At 40.2% G+C, this 19,603-nt stretch overlaps 3 protein-coding genes across 4 annotated transcripts in view; 2 read left to right on the top strand and 1 right to left on the bottom strand.

Annotated features, from left to right (window-relative positions):
- Positions 3,385-6,014, top strand: LOC104715243. Its single transcript, XM_019229942.1, has 4 exons — positions 3,385-3,627; positions 4,192-5,062; positions 5,143-5,636; positions 5,697-6,014. The coding sequence occupies exons 1-4, from the start codon at positions 3,385-3,387 to the stop codon at positions 6,012-6,014; spliced, it is 1,926 nt and encodes a 641-aa protein (XP_019085487.1).
- Positions 10,990-12,983, bottom strand: LOC104710938 (histone deacetylase HDT1-like). 2 transcript variants are annotated; one of them, XM_010427590.2, is made up of 9 exons: positions 12,827-12,983; positions 12,513-12,583; positions 12,193-12,407; positions 12,055-12,074; positions 11,915-11,971; positions 11,770-11,837; positions 11,477-11,624; positions 11,312-11,393; positions 10,990-11,221 (listed from the first exon to the last, which is right to left on the bottom strand). In XM_010427590.2, exons 1-9 carry the CDS (start codon positions 12,837-12,839, stop codon positions 11,158-11,160), a joined length of 738 nt encoding a protein of 245 aa, XP_010425892.1. In that variant the 5' UTR covers positions 12,840-12,983; the 3' UTR covers positions 10,990-11,157. The 2 variants fall into 2 exon arrangements, with proteins under 2 accessions (XP_010425892.1, XP_010425893.1); XM_010427591.2 differs by having other exon boundaries at positions 11,770-11,831; positions 12,827-12,982.
- Positions 19,216-19,603, top strand: part of LOC104710937 (putative phytosulfokines 6) — a 7,309-nt gene continuing 6,921 nt past the window's right edge. Inside the window, exons 1-2 of the mRNA XM_010427589.2 lie at positions 19,216-19,377; positions 19,472-19,536. Of these exons, the coding sequence (XP_010425891.1) occupies positions 19,302-19,377; positions 19,472-19,536 (141 nt within the window). The 5' untranslated portion in view covers positions 19,216-19,301. The remainder of the gene's footprint in view (positions 19,378-19,471; positions 19,537-19,603) is intronic.

Here is a 19,603-nt window from a genome sequence, read left to right as displayed (position 1 = left end):
GACTACCAAAGATCACCACCAAACGATTCAACCCTAAAAAACGAAGGTTTAAGTCTTCATCTCCAAGCCATCTAATCTTGAGTTTATGTTAGGGGTGGATCTCACCCTAAACAAAAGGCCTGGCCCAGGAAAAAACCCAAAATAAACTCCTAAGGAAAGAGGGGTATTATGGTATTTTAAATGGACGAACCGACACGATTCCCTATAAATACAGGTGTACAGTCTTCGGGAGCGAGTATCGCGGAAAAAGGCAAGAGAATTCATACAGAAGTACAAGAGCCCTAGCTCGTCGAAGCAAGAGTCAACGGCTTCAAAGTCAACAGCTTAGGAATCGACGAGTTATTAGCTCGTCTATCATCCTCAACTGTTCTTGTAACTCGTTTAAGTCGTGTTGTAACCCGTCTTTTGTGTCTCAGCACCGATTAAATAGAAGAGAACTTCGACCTCCTTTTTACCAAACTAAACATACTAATTGTGACCGATTCGGACATCAACAATTTGGCGCGCCAGGTAGGAGTCGAACCTACGACCTTCTGCTTAGGAAACAGAGAAGCTGGCTCGTCGGGGGGAACGACTACCCCATCAACGAATCAGGCGGAGCAGACGGTTCTCCCCACACCGGATGCTCCGAGAAAGGTCGTAACAGTGGAGAGTCCGGAGACTTTCGTCATAGCGACGAATTTGACGACCCCTACGATCGCAGAGCTAACGCAGGCTCCTACACAACTCACCTTGCTCAACAACCAGCCCGTCTCCAGTATAAACGAGCTGTTCCGCGGAATCCTGACACGTCTTGACCAGCAAGAAGAATGAACTAACAGCCGGTTGGATGCGCTCACCGCAGCACAAGTTAACTCGCAAGATGAAATCAATCATCTCCACAACATCCGGCACAACCCAATGAACTTCCTCTCGGCAAGAGCAACGCCAGGGTCGTATGCGCAAACCAGCGGATTAGACCGCAATCCTACCTCACGCCTTAACGAGCAAAATGACGAAGTAACAGATCGGACAAAGGATGCCGAGCTAAAAGAAATCAGAGAGCAAATGAAGGAAATGGCAGCGATATACCTGAAAGCGACGGACAAAGCGCCCGAAGTCGGACTTATGCTCGAAGCAACACAGCGAACTCCATTCTCTCGAAGACTCGCCACGACAACAGTTAAACGGGCAGTCAAGCCAAGGTTGGGTCACTATGACGGAACGGTCGACCCACGAGATTTCTTACTCACCTTTGGCGTGGCCCTCGGCCCTTTACAATTTAGCCCGGAAGAGTACGATGCTGGAGCTTGTCAAGTCTTCGCCGAGCATCTAACGAGAACTGCCTTGAGCTGGTTCTCGCGACTCCCGCCTGGATCAATTGACAGTATCAAGGAGCTGATAACTGAGTTCTTAAAGCAATTCTCTGTTCTGATGGAGGACAAGAACTCCCACGCCGACTTGTACGCCTTAACTCAGTATCGGGACGAGTCACTTCGGTCCTTTATCGGATGATTAAAAGAGATCATCGTCAACATTTCAATTCCAGACGCTGCTGCTATCGTCTCGCTTCGAAACACACTTTGGTATGAGTCTTGGTTTAAGGAAGAACTGTCCTTAACACACGTAGAGACCATAGCCGATGCATTACTCCGAGCTGCAAAACACATTGGACTCGAGGAAGAGAAAGCTATCAACGCAAAGAAGCACTCCGCGGAGGCGAGTACGGTAACCAAACAGTCCGTAGCCGTGGCTCCAAAAGTCGAGCACGTCGAACCACGGCAACATTTCACCAGAATCCAAGACCGAACTCGTCGAACTTTTGCGATCGGCGAAAACAAGTACATCCGGAAGGAGGGAGGTGAGAGTAGTGTGACTTTGTACTGCGACTATAGTACCACCCATAAACCTGAAGAATGTCATTACCTCCAGAGGGTCTTGATGGAACGATACAAGAAAGGAGCAATAGTCGTCGAACCCAACAGAAGCAAGACAATCCAACCTGGACGAAGCGATACCAAGCGCGCTGAAAGTATCGCTCGAAAATTCGTCAAAGACTCAAAGATTCTCGCCGACCAAAGTGAAGACGAGATGGAAATTCAAAATGACAACAGTCATGAAAAGCGACCACATACAGATCGTAAGCCCGATCAACGCCCTCCGACGATAAGGAGAATAAACATGATACTGGGCGGATTAGCTAGATGCAATGACTCGGTCAGAGCGATCAGGGATTATACCAAGAAGGCAGAAATGAAGAAATCCTGGCCATCAAAGTTCGAGGCTGAAAGCATGCCAATTACTTTCGACGGAAGAGATATGGAGGGTTTGGATCTGCCGCATAATGATCCACTGGTCGTCGAGCTTTAGATCGGCAAAAGCGAAGTAACGAGAATACTGATAGACACTTGAAGTTCGGTCAATGTTATTTTCAGAGACGTCCTAGCTGCCTTCGACGGGGATCACCTTATGTCAGTCGGCACCATCACTCTACCAATCTTTGTTAGAGGGATAGCTAGATACTTCAGGTTCGCAGTTATTGACAAACCAACGATCTGTAATGTTATCCTCAGAACTCCATGGCTCCACAAGATGAAAGCAGTCCCGTCGACGTATCATCATTGTGTTAAGTTCCCAACTTCAAAAGGAATATACACACTGTGTGGTAACCAGCAAACCGCAAGGGCCTGCTTCCTGTTCGAGCATAAGTTTCGCACCGGAAAGAAATTATAGCAATCAAAGCAGCGGGTCGGTGACGATAGCACGTCGCCAACAGATGGAAGACCGACCCCTGTCCAACAAGGCGTTGCCGCGGTCGAAGAGGTGAGTCTCGACGAGGACGATAAGAAACGATGTGTGAATATCCGCACGGAGATAACTTCGGCCATGCGTAACGAGTTAATACTCTTCCTCAAAACCAACATCTTGACGTTTGCATGGAGCGTGACTGATATGAAGGGGATCGATCCAAGCGTCACGACTCACGAACTCAATGCTGACCCAACGCATAAGCCGGTTAAGCATAAGCGGCGCAAGTTAGGTCCCGAGCGATCACAAGCAGTGAACGACGAAGTTGAAAAGCTCCTCGGCGCCGGATCAATCATGGAAGTCAAATATCCTGAATGGTTAGCTAATCCGGTAGTCGTCAATAAAAAGAACGGAAAGTGGCGAGTTTCCCATTACCAATCTCAATAAAGTCTGCCCGAAGGATAGTTTCCCATTACCAAGGATTGATCAACTCGTCGAGGCAACCGCATGCAACGAGCTGTTAAGCTTTATGGACGCCTTCTCTGAATACAACCAGATTCTAATGCACAAGGACGACCAGGAAAAAACGTCGTTTATCACGGATAGGGGGACATACTGTTATAAGGTCATGCCCATCGGCCTGAAAAATGCGGGACTATGGAAGTCTATATCGACGACATGCTCGTCAAATCACAGCATTCAAAGGATCATATCACTCATCTAAGACAATGCTTCGACACCCTGAACAAGTACGGGATGAAGCTGAACCCGGCCAAATGCACATTTGCAGTTAAATCCGGTGAATTCCTTGGATATCTGGTAACTAGGCAATGCATCGAGGCGAACCCAAAGCAAATTAAAGCGATCATCGATTTACCATTGCCAAAGAATGCCAGAGAGGTACAACGATTAACTGGACGAATTGCCGCTTTGAACCGTTTTATACCCAGATCGACCGACAAGTTCTGCCATTCTACCAGCTTCTCAAAACCAAGGGCAAGTTCGAATAGACCGAAGCCTATCACAGCGCGTTCAACAAGTTAAAAATTTATTTATCGACTCCGCCGATCTTAGCAAAGCCGAAGCTCGGCGAAATCTTATTTCTTTATATTGCGATCTCCGAGTCGGCCGTCAGTGGTGTACTCATCAAAGACGATTGTGGAGAACAACGACCTATCTTTTACGTAAGCAAATCACTCGACGACGCAGAAACCCGCTACCCAACAGTCGAGAAGGTCGCCCTAGCTGTCATCACATCAGCAAGAAAGCTCCGACCGTACTTCCAGTCACACACTGTCGCTGTCTTGTCCAATCAACCATTACGATCTATACTGCACAGCCCGAACCAGTCCGGTTGGTTAACAAAGTGGGCGATCAAACTCAGCGAGTACGACATCGAGTATCGAACTCCTCCGGCTGCTAAGTCCCAAGTACTAGCCGACTTTTTAATCGAACTACCATTAGGAGAAGCCGAACCAACACCCATCGACCCTTCAGACGACCGATGGATCCTGCACGTGGACGGTGCATCCTCTCACCTTGGGTCGGGAATTGATTCGACTAACTTTGCCGACCGGAGAAATTTTGGAGCAATCCTTCCGTCTTCGATTCCAGGCAACCAACAACGTCGCCGAGTATGAAGCACTCATTGTCGGGCTTAGGCTCGCCAACGGAATGCAAATCAAGCGAATACGAGCTTTTTGCGACTCTCAACTCATCGCCAACCAGTTCAGCGGTGAGTATGATACCAAAAGCGAACCCATGGACGCTTACCTTGACGTCGTTAGGATTTTGTCCAAACGCTTTGACGAGTTCGAGCTCATCAAAATCCCCAGAGGAGATAACGTCCCGGCCGACGCTTTAGCAGCACTCGCCTCAACGTCGGATCCCGATCTTCAACGAATTATCCTGGTCGAAAGCATTGATACGCCAAGCATAGGTAAAACGCACACCGAAACATGCCTTGCTCTTCACCAGCCCAACAAAATCCGGACAACCTATCGGACAATGAGGTCACGCCGAGGATGCGAACCTCCATCAGAAAATGACGTGACGGATTGGCGAGTTGAAATCCGTGCATATGTCGCTGACGGCGACGTACCGACAGACAAATGGGCCAGACAAAGATTAAAGGCCAAGGCCGCCCGCTACACCCTGATGAAAGACCATTTACTTCGATGGACGGCGTTAGGAGCCATGTTACTTTGCATACACGGCGATGACACCGAGCGCGTCATGATGGAGACTCACGAGGGAGCTGGAGGAAACCACTCTGGTGGCCGAGCCTTAGCACTACGAATCAAGAAGCATGGTCATTACTGGCCGATTGCGAAAGGTTCGTCGCCAAGTGTGAAAATTGCCAGCGACACGCCCCCATTATTAATCAGCTGACCGAACTCTTGCAAGCCGGAGTAGCTCCTTACCCTTTCATGCGCTGGGCAATGGACATCATTGGCCCGCCACCGACCTCTAGACAGAAGCGGTATATACTCGTCCTCACTGATTATTTTTTCACCAAAATGGTCGAAGCCGAGTCTTACGCCAACATCAAGGCCAAGGACGTCCAACTCTTCGTCTGGAAGTATATAATTTGTCGCCATGGTCTCCCCTACGAAATAGTCACTGACAACGGGTCGCAGTTCATCTCCATGCAATTCAAAAAATTTTGCGCACGGTGGCGAATCAAATTGAGAAAGTCGACGCTGAGGTATCCACAAGGAAACGGCCAGGCTGAAGCAACAAATAAAACCATACTCGATGGCCTGAAGAAAAGATTGGACGCCAAGAAGGGTGTTTGGGCGGATGAACTTGACGGAGTACTCTGGTCCTACCGAACAACCCCGAGGACGTCAACTAACCAAACCCCATTCTCCCTTGCTTATGGGATGGAAGCAATGGCACCCGCTGAGGTCGGCAGCTCGAGTCTCCGACGAACAATGCTCGTCCAAAACACCGTGCTGAATAATTAGATGCTCACGGATAGACTCGACGAGTTGGAAGAAGAACGAGACAAGGCGCTCCTACGAATCCAGAACTATCAGCTCGCCGCAGCAAAATATTACAACAAGAAAGTCCACAACCGGCATTTCGACAAAGGGGATCTCGTCCTCCGTAAGGTCTTCGAAAACACTGCCGAGCCAGATGCCGTAAAAATGGGAGCCAATTGGGAAGGCCCATACCTAGTATTAAAGGTCGTTCATCCCAGCGTGTACGAACTCTTGACAATGGGCGGCGAACCAGTGCCGAGGTCTTGGAATTCGATGCATCTAAAGCGCTACTACTACTAAAAAAAAAACTAAACAAGCTCGGCTATATCCAGCTCATTCTTTCAATAGTTTGAATAACCATATAATGTGCAATACGAGCGGCTTGATCCTTCCTTATCGGAGGGTACGTAGGCAGTCCCATTTTACGGGACACAACTGCCAGTAATAAAAAAATTTCTTTCTCATAAGAATGAGTCGTCGTTTGCAAAGTTATTTCAGTTATTACCCTGGCCCGGTGATGACTCGACGTTCCGACGTATTATTGTAAGCCGAGTCGCAACTTGCACAAGAGGGTAAGCCGACCTACTCGAGTCGCACCTTATAAAAGCCAAGTCATAACTCGCACGCAAAGATAAGCCGACCTTCACAAGTTGCATCTCATTAAAAAAAAACGAAAACAGTCGAGTCGTAACTCGCGTATAAAAAAAAACTTTATTTAATTGAGCAATGATAAACGGGTGTCGACCCCAATACGCCACATCTGAAAAAAAAGGGGAGGAGCGTTAAAAAAAGCTGTTCCTGGCGAACAAATTCCACACAAATCACTCAAGGCCTAGGTTGGCACTGGACAGTTTGTCAAACTCCAATCCGCCGATCATTGTCCGCCAATAGAGGCACGACTCCTTCAAACCCTTTAGCACTTTCATTGGAGCGCTCGCACCTCCCGCAACCATCTCCTCGAGATACGTGCAGATTCCTTCAGCGTGGTTACTTTCACAAAAATAGTGCCTCGTGCTCTCCAATTGTGTGATGTAACGACGAAGCACGTCGATACGAGTTTTACAAGCCTCAATATCTGCATGACCCTCAAACAGCCTTCGACCGACAACCTCCAGATCGCCTGGTTCAAGGTCGAGTACTGACACTTCTGCAAACAACGCCCCACGACGAGAGCGTTCTTCCAGCAGTTCGTCCCATCGCAATCTTGGTACCAAGAGCCCTTCGTTGATCAAAATTTCGAGGCACTCTACTTGCCAGTCAATACGGCAGAAGGAGAAGTAACGCTCAAACGAACGACGAGTGGCGATGATGTAGGCCCTCAGCCGCCGAATGCGTGCATGACAATAGGCAAGTTCCGCATGAATTGCCTCGTCCGGTCCCATGGCAAGTCGTTCCCACGTTCTCCGCAACCACGCCAACCTTGTAATCACCGGAATCAGAGCACCTCTTCCCTACAAACGTAACAAAACTCACCAAGATAACAAAAATGAAGTGAACCAGGAAGGCTATTTATAGGGCACAAGTCACAAGTCCCAACAAGTACGACCAATAAGCAGCGTTTCAAAAGTCAAAGGCATTAAATGAGGTCCTAAATAAATGCCCAACCAAAAGGATAGAGTTTTCAAGGGAGCCGACCCCTACACACGGCACACAAAAGTACGAGGGAGCCGACCCCTCAACACGGCAACTAAGACAATAAAGCAATTATGAGACTAAACCAGTAACCGGAGACTCATGCCTGGGGGTCGCAGAACGTGGTAGATCGTCGGTAGGAAGGTCGGCGATCTGCTCTTCGGTTCCATCAGCGGGAGGGTCGTCAACCTGCTCCTGTTCGTTCTGTTTTTCGCCCCCGTCCCCTTCAATTTCTCTGCTCTCAGACCCATCTCCATCCCCGCTAACGGGAGAGGAGACCCATGCCGGAATCGGAGGAAGAGGCCCGGCAAAAACCCTGGACACACCAAAGTCAGCATCAGTAATATCCGGAAGATCGAAATCCTCGACCTCGCCCTTCAGCTGATTCATCACAGCGACGACCTTGTCCTTGATGCCCTCCTCGAGTATAGAAATTTGTGCCTCGGCGACGAGCGTTTCGAGCATCTGGACATTCCCAACGGCTTGGTTATACTCGAGGAATTTCTCCCTCGACGCTTCGACCGCATCGGCATACTCCTTGTGTTTGGTTAGCAACCTCTACACACGAACGGCCATTTCATGAAAAGCCTTAATCCTCTCATGATACCCAAAGTCCTCTCGCCGATCTCTGAGCCTCCTTGTCTCAGAGTTGAGAGTAAGCTCCATCCTAGCACAAGCAGCATTCGACGTCTCAAGCTTCATCTTAAGATCATCCCGCTCTGCGACCCATTTGCGCCGTTGGCTCTCGAATTTCGATACCTCGTCGCTGAGCCTCTGATTGGATTGAACAGCTTCTCCTAACTGGGCCTCGAGGCGTTCAATCCTCTCAGAAAAAGTTGATGCTCCTGACCGATCGTCCTCCAGGTCATGGATGCGACGCTCGTAGTGCGAGGTTAAGCGATTTGTTCGGGCTATAAGCTATTTCCAAAAAAAAAAGGGGGGGGGGGAAGAACAAAAAAAAAAGGAGAGCAAAAGAAAGAAACGGGTTGAACGAACAAACCTCAAAAGAGGCGTGAGCCACGTTGGCAATTGCATTCGCTTCCCTCGTCTTCTCAACAGAGGGTATGCGACCAGGTCCGAAATGAATCTTCCAAAAGAGCTCGGAGCAAGCGGAGGAGTCATTCAGAAAAGCACGAGCCTCGGAAGTGTGGGAAAAACTCCAACCAAATTCAAACATTTTTTGCCTCTTCGACGGGTCATGTCACTCTTGGTCAACACCCTTCTTCCTCTTCTGAGAACCTCTTGTGACCTCAGTATCACGGCCAGAAGTCTCGTCCACCTTCCTCCTCGGGAGTGTCTCAGCAGATTCAGTGCGGCGATTTGGGGGAAGAGGCTTGGAAAGGTGTTTCGATTGAGTATCGGACGACTGATGTGATCGAGAAGGAACCNAAAAAAAAAAGGGGGGGGGGTAAGAACAAAAAAAAAAGGAGAGCAAAAGAAAGAAACGGGTTGAACGAACAAACCTCAAAAGAGGCGTGAGCCACGTTGGCAATTGCATTCGCTTCCCTCGTCTTCTCAACAGAGGGTATGCGACCAGGTCCGAAATGAATCTTCCAAAAGAGCTCGGAGCAAGCGGAGGAGTCATTCAGAAAAGCACGAGCCTCGGAAGTGTGGGAAAAACTCCAACCAAATTCAAACATTTTTTGCCTCTTCGACGGGTCATGTCACTCTTGGTCAACACCCTTCTTCCTCTTCTGAGAACCTCTTGTGACCTCAGTATCACGGCCAGAAGTCTCGTCCACCTTCCTCCTCGGGAGTGTCTCAGCAGATTCAGTGCGGCGATTTGGGGGAAGAGGCTTGGAAAGGTGTTTCGATTGAGTATCGGACGACTGATGTGATCGAGAAGGAACCTTCTTGGTCGAACCAGCACCAGAAGAAGAGACAGCACGACGAGCATCTGGTTGGGGAGTCGAACGAGGAATGGATGACGGCTCTACAGTTCGGCGATAACGAGCAAATGCGTCAGGAAGGTTCAGATTCAACTTGCCCATTGTCTCGGCTAGAAAAGGACGATAGAAACGGTGTCAGAATAAAGCTTGAAACATATATATGTATACATATATACGAACTTAAAGAGGATCTCACCCTAAACAAAAGGCCTGGCCCAGGAAAAAGCCCAAAATAAACCTCCTAAGGAAGGAGGGGTATTATGGTCTTTTAAGTGGACGAACCGACACGATTCCCTATAAATACAGGCGTACAGTCTTCGGGAGCGAGGATCGCGGAAAAAGGCAAGAGAATTCATACAGAAGTACAAGAGCCCTAGCTCGTCCAAGCAAGAGTCAACGGCTTCAAAGTCAACAGCTTAGGAATCGACGAGTTATTAGCTCGTCTATCATCCTCAACTGTTCTTGTAACTCATTTAAGTCGTGTTGTAACCCGTCTTTTGTGTCTCGGCACCGATTAAATAGAAGAGAACTTCGACCTCCTTTTTACCGAACTAAACATACTAATTGTGACTGATTCGGACATCAACAGTTTACTCAACGTAATACCTGAAAAAACAAACAATTGAATTCAACCCTAAAACCAATCCGTGTGGTTTGAATCTTCGACTCCAAGCAATCGAATCTCGAGATTCTATAACGTTTCTTCGCTTGATGAATTGTTGAACCAAGAAGAAAAACGGAGGAGAAACAAGTAGACACAAAACTCCCCCCAAAGAATCCGAACAGGTTCATGAGCAACAAGACCAAAGCCAAGAGACCACATAACATAGCCATCTCTTTGTCAATCCTTTTGATATCAATGGTCTTATCGGCCAACGACAAAATAGGGTCAATTGATGCATATATGATTCTATTAACAGGAAAATACCAATTAACACTTACACTTCTTATCATGATAGCCAGATGCCTCATCGTCTCACGAGAAGTTGCTTTCGAGATCTGGAAGGTGTGGTAATCGATCACCATCTTAGGTATTCCTGTTTGAACAAGTACCACTATCCATAGTGAAAACAGCATTGCATCAAGGATAAGATCGTATTTGATTGCGAGTTTGATGAAGTCTGCGTCGGACGGAATCTATCTGTGACTAAATCCTACGTATATCATTGTTTTTGACAGAGAAGAAAGTTGCGAAATCTTTGAAGATAATGAAGAGAAAGGAGACATTGTTTGGAATTGTGAGTGTGTTTGTAAGTAGAAGAAGAACTCTGAAAGAGAAACCTATTTTGGTGATCAGATGATGAAATTGCAGAAAAAGGAAATTTGCCTATTCTATCAAAGAAAAGCTAATTAATTTCTCAATTAAAGATTAGTTTCCTTCTTTTTTTGTTGTTGACCTGATTTGACCAGCTCAACCGGTTCCTCAAAATTATTGTGTTCCGGGTTATTTAGTGTGAATTGAACCAGATTTTAATTCATTTATGAGTGCAAATAGTTGCAAGGTTGAAGGGATTGAACAGGTTGAATAATTTTTTTCAACCAATTTTCACCATTTGCATTGAAAAGGTTGAATAGGTTGAAAAAAATTATTCAGCCCCTTCAACTTAAAAAGTTGAAAAAATAAACTAATCCTACAGCAAAAGTGTTCAACTTGTTCAGATGAAATGAGTTGAATACTATTCAACCCAATTTTGTTCAACCCAATTTTTCAATTTTAAGCAACCATTTCCACCATATGATTAGCTAACTAGTAATTAGATTTCAACTGGCTTTCTTTAATCAAAACTTGTTATCCAAAAAAAGGATAAGAAAATCCGAAGGTTTCATAAAGACTAGAAGCAAAATTCCAAAGATATCATAATGATCCTACTCAGAAACCCAAAACAGAGTAATTTGGTTGATAAGCTCTCTAAGAAACCACTTCACTTGGCAGCAGCGTGCTTGGCCTTGTTGTGAGACTCAAGTGCATTCCCTGAGTTGAACGTCCTGATCAGCCAATAAGCAAAAATGTTATTACACGAATAAATATGAGCAATGAAGAGATAGTTGGATAAAGAGAGAGTGAGAGAGTCTCACTTCTTGCATGAACCACAGGAGACTTGACTGGCTGACTTTGGGCTCTGGGTTGCAGGGTTTTTTCCACCCTTCTTCTTCTCATCTGTGCCAAAGAAGATACGCAGGTTCAAATCACACTACTTATGTTTTTCTTAGTCAGTGCATAAAATGTTTGTATATCTCTACCTGTTTTCTGAGGAGTAACTGCTACTTTCGCCTTCTTTGATGACACAGGTGTTTTAGGGGCTTCTTCATTTGCTCTCTTCTTGCTTGATACAGGCTTCTTAGGTGTAGGTGTCTCTTCTTCTTCCTCTGAATCCTCATCAACAACCATCTGCAAGAATCATGACACAAGCATGTGTCACTAAACATTTCTTGAGAAAAACATGTCTCATCTCCTCACTCAACAAAAGAGACAAATCAAACAGAAAGCTATAGCAAACAAAGAGACAAATCACAGAAAGCTATAGCAAACTCACTCCATCGGCTGGCTTTGCATTCTTTTTCACTTGTGCAGGCTTGGCCTTTGGTTTTGGATTCCCTGCAACTGAAAGTCGTTATTTACCAAGCATCAAGAAAAACAAATCAAGACAGCAAGTAGTAGTCTCTGCCTAGTTTAAGTACCATTAGCGGTAATGGTGGCAGGGACTTCTTCAACCTCTTCCTCTTCTTCCTCTGAATCTGTCAAATCAAGATATATATAGTGACTTATTAGCAGCCAAGCTAATATCACAGTCAGAAAGTGAATCAAAAGTGAGACTCACCAGAAAAGTCTTCTCCATCAGTGAAAATACACAATCGAGTAAGAGTTAAGGAAATCACCATGGAAACACAAATCAATAGAGAAACTATCTAAAAACCAAACACAAAAGTTGCAATAAAAAAACATCATCAAAGGATATTTATCTGCAATGTTGGGAGATGTGTATCCAACAAAGTAAAGACTTCCTTTGCCCCAGTTGTGAGAAAGCTCAAACTCTTTCTCGAATACCAAATCACAGAAAAGCTGCGGGATGTTCTCAGTTGATAGGTTTCCCATGACAAGTTTCTGGTCACCAACCTTTACATGTACAGACACAAACTCTTCCTTCTTGTTTTTACATTCTCCAAGTGATGCCTACACACACACACACACACAAATCACAAAGGAAGTTCCAAGATTGTTACAATGAACCTTAAAAACGCTCAGAATCACATCTAATTGTTACATTTGATACTAAACCTGAGAAACGTGGATAAGTGTGTGCCTTTCAGGAGTCACTTTAACTGGCTTTCCTGGTTTAACTTCAATACCTGATTACATCATTTACAAAAAAAAAAAAAAAAAAAAAAAAAATCAAAATGAATATCCAAAAACAGCTTTAAGTTATTCCCTACCATACCATTTCCTATTACAATATATTCCTTTTCCAATCAATATTTCAACTTAAAAAGCCACAAGAGAGCTCAAAAACAGATTATCCTAAAGAGGTTTTAGAAAACCAAACTGAGACACAAATCACTGATTAAACGACTCAAAAGAGAGAAGATTCTTACCCCAGAACTCCATAGCTAAGAATCGAGGATGATAAGTGTGAAAAAGATAGGATTTTTTAGGGTTTATGACAGCTAAAGAATGGAAGAAGAGAAGAAAGGGTTTTTAGGGAAGAGTATTTATAACAGAGCGTTTCAAGTGCTTTGGTCTCTTTAGGGTTCTTGTTTCTGCGACTTCGAACCGGGGATCCGGTTTTTTCAGTTAAAGAGTCACCGAATAAAATTTGGTTTAAATCGGTTCAGTTATTGATTTTAATTCGGTTTTTTTTTTTGTAGAATAACTATGTTTGGTTTGGCCGGTTAGTGCAGGGAATGTAAAAGAATTTGGTAAAATTTCGTGAAATTCAATTGAATTCGGCTGAGATTGGTTCTTAAAAGTTGAAAAAGCCGGATAACCGTTTGGTTCGATCAAAACTCAAACAGAGGAGACTCTTCTTCGAAAATCGTTATCAGCTAAATCATCCTCCGACGAAGCTCAGGGGAACGTCGTCCGTATTCTCACAAAGCTTCAAAAGCAGCGAAGCCGAAGATAGATGCTGCCATTAAGCTCGCGTAAAAGTATAGGTATTGCAGAACCTCAACATTTTCATCTCTGTCTTCATAAGTAAATCATAACTTGACCTTAATATGGTTCTCTTTCATTTCAGAAACTTGTAGTTACTCCTGTAACGAAAAAGTTGGGTCTTGTATTCTAAGGAAAATCAAAAGAATGTGAGGTTGAATCATTGGAGGTAGACTGACTGAAGTCTATTGTTTTACTGAAATGCTTCTTTCTTTGTCTCATCGTCATGGTTTATAATGAAATAACATGCTTGGTTAAATGTTTTGTTAGTCGATGGATGAATAAGCTAGAAGCTAAAACGCAAGTTACGCAACCCTGGAATCCAAAGAGGAAGTGGAGTAGTTTTACATGTGTACCCTAAAGAACATAGTGACTAGTGAGAATCGAGAAGAATATGGCGTCAATCAAAAAAGAGCGATCGCTGCGTCAGTAATTGAACCATCATTTGGGATTGGTCAGATTATATATTGTTTCCATGAGCATTGTTTCAGCACAAGGCCAAGCAAAGCAGGGGATGAACAGTTGATATGTGTTCTGTTTCCCTCCTCTTGTAGCACCCTATCAAGTGCATGGTTTTTCCCGCTTGTTCAGAACCAACGATTTAAGGAAACAGTCAAAGTTATTTCCAAGGAACTCGCTTCTGTTTGTATCTCATATAATATTGAAACCACTGTTGGTACATAAACAGAATTACAAGTTCTTAAAATTTTGAAATGGATCGGAGCAGAGTGATTGAATATGTAGCTAGAGAGAGGTGTTCCACAATGCTTACCGTCTCAGCCCGCTCCGCTTGGGAAGGCACGCTGTAAATCAAGAGACCCTTTGCTGCTCAAGTAGTTCTCAATATCGCCTAACCTAAGAAAGACGCGAGTACATGGATTTTATCTTCTTTTTCTTGATGCAACCTTGTGGTAATATGAAAGACAATGTCAAGAAGCTAATCAATACATTATAGGATGATTCTAATACCTTACTTGGGGAGAGAAGCAATAAGGAAACTGAAACTTGAGACGCTCAAGTTAAGAGAGAGTCTAGACGCTGCCTGAAATGAGACCTGATCAGCTGACAAACTCATCCTTTTTATCCTTTATATACTACATACAACAACATAACACTTCCATTAAGTGATATAATTAATCCTCCTAGTTGTAAACTGATCAGGAGTGAAAGGAGACGGTAGAGAAGACTTGCAGAGATAACAACAAAGGTAAGGGAAATAGGGAATAACTCTTGTTTTAGTGTATAACAGAGAAAGGATTCTTATCCATGCAAATTCTTATGTTCAAAGAAAATACCAATTTTTCTATATCTTCACAGTTAACTTTACTCAACGTATCAGTTTACAATACATTATATCATTTCACATGTGAATCACTGATACAATTACATTTTGTATGTAGTATTATTACTTATTAGTATCGGTGTGAGCAGATTCCACTCACCTGCTACACTTATATAGTGTTTGTTTCTGTATTTATATAGATGTAAAGGTTATAAAAGAGTTTTATTTTTGTGATATAAGATTCCATAGAAGTAAGTGGTGTCTTGTCCTTGTCGTTGCTAAAGAGATAAAGCTTTGGGGTTAGGGTTTGTCTCCTCAAGGCGTAATAAGTGAGTGTCCCAAAATATGTGAGTTTATATAATCATATACGTACAATAACGATTATAACGTAATGATCCATCATTCTTGATAGAATATGGATCAAAATAAGATTTTTTAAAAAATATACTAGATCTATGCAGTCATTCTATTGAACTTTTGTGACCTTTTTAATGGTACGCATATACGTTGTACCAAAGTTAGCAATTCCCGAAAACTTGCATGTGAACAAGTCCATTGTTTGGTGTGCAAAATCCATCCATGTATTATGTATATTATATCAATTAGACGAATAGACGAAACTCTATTTATACTGATTTTAATTTTCAAAAAAAAAAAACTCTAAAATACTAGTAAATTAAGTTTTTATTCCAAAATTATTTTTTAAATAAATATTTTAGTTCAAAAATATCACTTACACTAAAAACTATTATTAAGAGTTTATAATTTAAAAGTTTGAATTTGAGTTTAGGTCTATTTCTTAAGGTTTAGAATTTAATTTAATTTTGTAGTATTTTCGGAAAAATATCTCAGTGATATTTTGACCCAAAAAAAAACAGTAATAGTATTTTTGGAACAAAATCTCGTTTTAGTGTATTAAAAAAAACTCATTTTAGTATAATTGAGCTTATTTTATCATAGACTTTTTTATTTATAATTAATATCAAAGGTAATATTGTTAATGTATGTTTTAAACATATTTATAATCTGATACCATCAAAGCTAACTATTGTTAATATTAAGACTATAATGTAAAATATTTGTTTTCAAAATTAGATTTGAGGTTTAATTCAGCTTCAAAACTTCATCCTCATTGTTTGGCCCCAGTCAAAATGTAAAATTTTTTCTTATCAAAATGATACTCGCTCTGTTTTAAATTATTCGTCATTTAAGATTTTTTATTCAAACTAAGAAAATAATTATGTTTTCTATTTTATCACTTCTTTAATATATTTTCAAATTTATATTGGTGGTCAGCATATTAAAATATTTGAGATAAAACTGGTATGTTAAACATATGTATTACAAATCTAAAACAATAAGTATTGTAAAACAAAAAATTTATTCTAGAATGACAAAAGAGTATGTTGTTTGTACTACCAATTAAACGTGGTGTATATTGTTTCGTTCTATCTCGTTTAGGCCTAGGCAAAAAAACCGGACCCGAAAACCCGAACTGGAACCTACCCGAAAATATGGATCCGAATCCGAACCCGGAACCGGTAAAATACCCTATTGAGTCCTTATCTCCTAAACCCGAAGAACCGGAACCGAACCCAGAACCGAACCGAAACCGAATGGATACCCGACATACCCGTAGTAAAATCATATATAGAGAATATTAGTTATATATATTTTTTATATAACATAGTTATTCAAAGTTACAACTTAAAATTCAAAAATATTATTTTTTCTTAGATCAAAATAATGAAAATACTCAAAATAACCAAAATTATATTGAAATGTTTAGCTATATTTTTAAAAATATTTATTTTTAAAATTTTATTTTAATATTTAACATTAAAATTTCTGAATAATCGGGTAAAATTCAGATTTTCGGGTTAAATTTCGGGTAATCGGGTACAAAATACCCGAACCCGAATGATATCCGATTTTTCGGGTATTTATAGGTTCTGAAAGATTAGACCCGAACCGACCCGAACCCGGTAAAACCCAAACTGATATTTTCTGTTTATCCTATTGGGTCCTAAACTCATCTACCCGAGAAACCCGAACCCGATCAGTTCCTACCCGAACTCGACTCGAGTACCTGAATGTCCAGGGCTAATCTCGTTGTTTTCGTCATCAAAGTGTACTTATTACTTAGATGTCAACCTTTTAGTTTGCGTTTACATTTATTTATTGGTACTGGTATGACATCGACATAAAAACAGAATAAATGGTGTAGAGAGGGAGAGTGACTATAGCATTAAAGGACAGTGGTAGTGTTGCCTCTTGCATAGGCTTTGCTGGTTTCGCTTATATGTGTTATGCAATTTTGTCCACAACTTTTGTTATTTCTCCAAAATATTTATAAATTCTTCGTTAAATATTTATAGTTGTTCGTTATGGTTTTAATTTCTTATTCAATGCTACTAATTACCTGCCAACGTTCCACCATTTATTCTAACTTACTAGATTAGGACCCGCGGTGTACCGCGGGATAAATTATTTATTACTAAAAAATTTAAATTATAAGTTGTATTTGTTGGTTAAATATGTTATAATTATATAATAATTGTTAATTTTAAGGTTTAAACTATATAATACCGTAATATAATTTATTTTTTTACATAATATTATTTTAATCAATATAATTAGATATGTCTATTCTCTGATACCGATAGTGTTAACAAAATAATGAAATAATGTTTTACCAGTGTAACACCGAATTTATGATATTTTAAATTTAGATAAATATCTATAAAACCCCCAGCTATATAACCCCGTCCCGAGATATTTAACTCGCACTATAACATCTTAATTTTTAATATTTATTATTTTGTATTATAAATATTAGATTGAGTTTATATGTTATTTATTAAGATTGTAACCATTTACACTTAATAAGATTGACGCTTCTTATAAATTAAGTTTAAATATTATAGTACTTAGAATTCTTAAAATACTTGTGTATTTCTCATATTTGAAGTTTCGTAAAAGTTTAAATATATTATTAATATTTTAAAGGTCTTCTAACTTTTTAAAAAGTTGAAATATTTATAATAGTTAAACTTCTTATAAAGTTTAAATATTATTAATATTTTTAACATATCTAAAACATATAAATATTTATAATATTTATACCTTTAATAAAATATAAATATTTATAATATTTGACTTTTAAAAAGTTTTAAATATTTATCATATTTAACTTTTTAAAAATCTTTAAAATAAATAACCGGAATAAACCAAATAATTTTTTTTTTTTAATTTTGAGTGTCTGATACATAAAGCTTTCTACTCATTTGTATTCTGAATCATTTTGGTCTCTTTTATAGTATGATTCTGAACTATTGCCCAATTTTTTTGGCGATGTGGGATATTGTACCCGTATTTTTATTCATCTATTGAGTAATATATATCTGTTTTAAAAAATTTGTATTACATCATATGCAGGAAAAAATCACAATTTTTATTAACTAAATGTATTATGGAATAATTCAAGATATATTAAATATATATTTAAATAAAAATGAAATAGAATCATATATTTATGTTTGAATAAGGTAGAAAGATTTCCTTATTTTTTAAATCTTACCTATAATTAATTTTAAAATCTTTGGTAACTAATATTAAAAACAATGCATTGAATGCTAATTGTTTTCAAAATAATTTTTAAGCAAAAACTGCTGCAAATTATTAGTATAGATTATTATGTCTACACTACATATGAAAATATTACTTACATAATACTTGTTTTTAATTTACCATCTTAAAAAAAATCCATACTTTACAATTATATTAGCATATAATTAGTGTTATAGTAGTATATAAGTATTTAATATAAAATAACAGCAATTATAAAGCAAAATATAGAAAAGAAAAGAAAAAGGTTGAACAGAGAATGGGAAGAGGGATGGGAAACAGCTGTCAAACAATTGTCGGAAGAGTTGACTTAGATTGGAAAAACTCTGACAGAACAGGCAAGACTTTAGCATTAGTAATTTAGTATGTCTAAGACTTTGGTTGGACCACACTTTTTCCCCAATTATTTAGTGTGAAACTTGGCACTCACCCGAATTACAAAAGATTTCCCTGTCCCCCTTAATTTTCCACCCTCCCTTTCATAATATAAGATGTTTAGAGAATTATTTTTGTTTCATAATATACGATGTTTCCAACTTTCTATGCAACCTTTAGATTAATTTTATATTATATATTATGCAGTCTTGAGTATGATTGGTTAAATTTTTTAAAAATAACTTTTTCTTAATATGTGTGTTTCTACTAAAACATCATATATTTTAAAATGGAGAGAGTATTATATATGGCTCATATTAATCAACTTAAAATCATATTATCCCATTAACATTTTAAAATTTTAATACTATATATTACTTGATTTTTCATTTTTGTATACATTAGTGTTGAGGACATAATTTGGCATTTGACATTTTTAAGTCCCCATTTAATTTAATAGTTTGATTCAAATTTGAGATATTGACGTGAACCCAAAAAAAAAAAAAATCAACCAAATTAAGGGTATTATATTTTTCTAAAAAAATGGAATCTCAGATCGACTCGGTATATTTATATTCGTTATTTGTCTGTCACAAACTTCTCACTTGCTCTTTCTCTCTCAGCCGAAGAACATGAAGCAAACCTTGTGCCTTGTTTTGTGTGTTCTCTTCTTCATTTTATCAACAAGTTCGTCTGCAATTCGAAGAGGTATGTTGAACACAGTAATGATTAAGTTTTTTTAAATCTGTATTATGAATACCAAATCATCTTTCTAAAACTTTCAATCTTAATATACAACCAGGAAAAGAGGATCCAGAGCTGAATCCATTAGTCTCAGCTACATCAGTGGAAGAAGACTCGGTTAATGTAAGTCCATCTACAACCACTTAAAATATGATTTCAGATGCATACCAAGAAAAATCTTCTCAGTCAC

This window comes from Camelina sativa, chromosome 9 (genome assembly GCF_000633955.1).
Source record: "Camelina sativa cultivar DH55 chromosome 9, Cs, whole genome shotgun sequence".
Lineage (NCBI taxonomy): Eukaryota > Viridiplantae > Streptophyta > Magnoliopsida > Brassicales > Brassicaceae > Camelina > Camelina sativa.
This window is presented reverse-complemented; position numbering and strand designations above follow the sequence as displayed.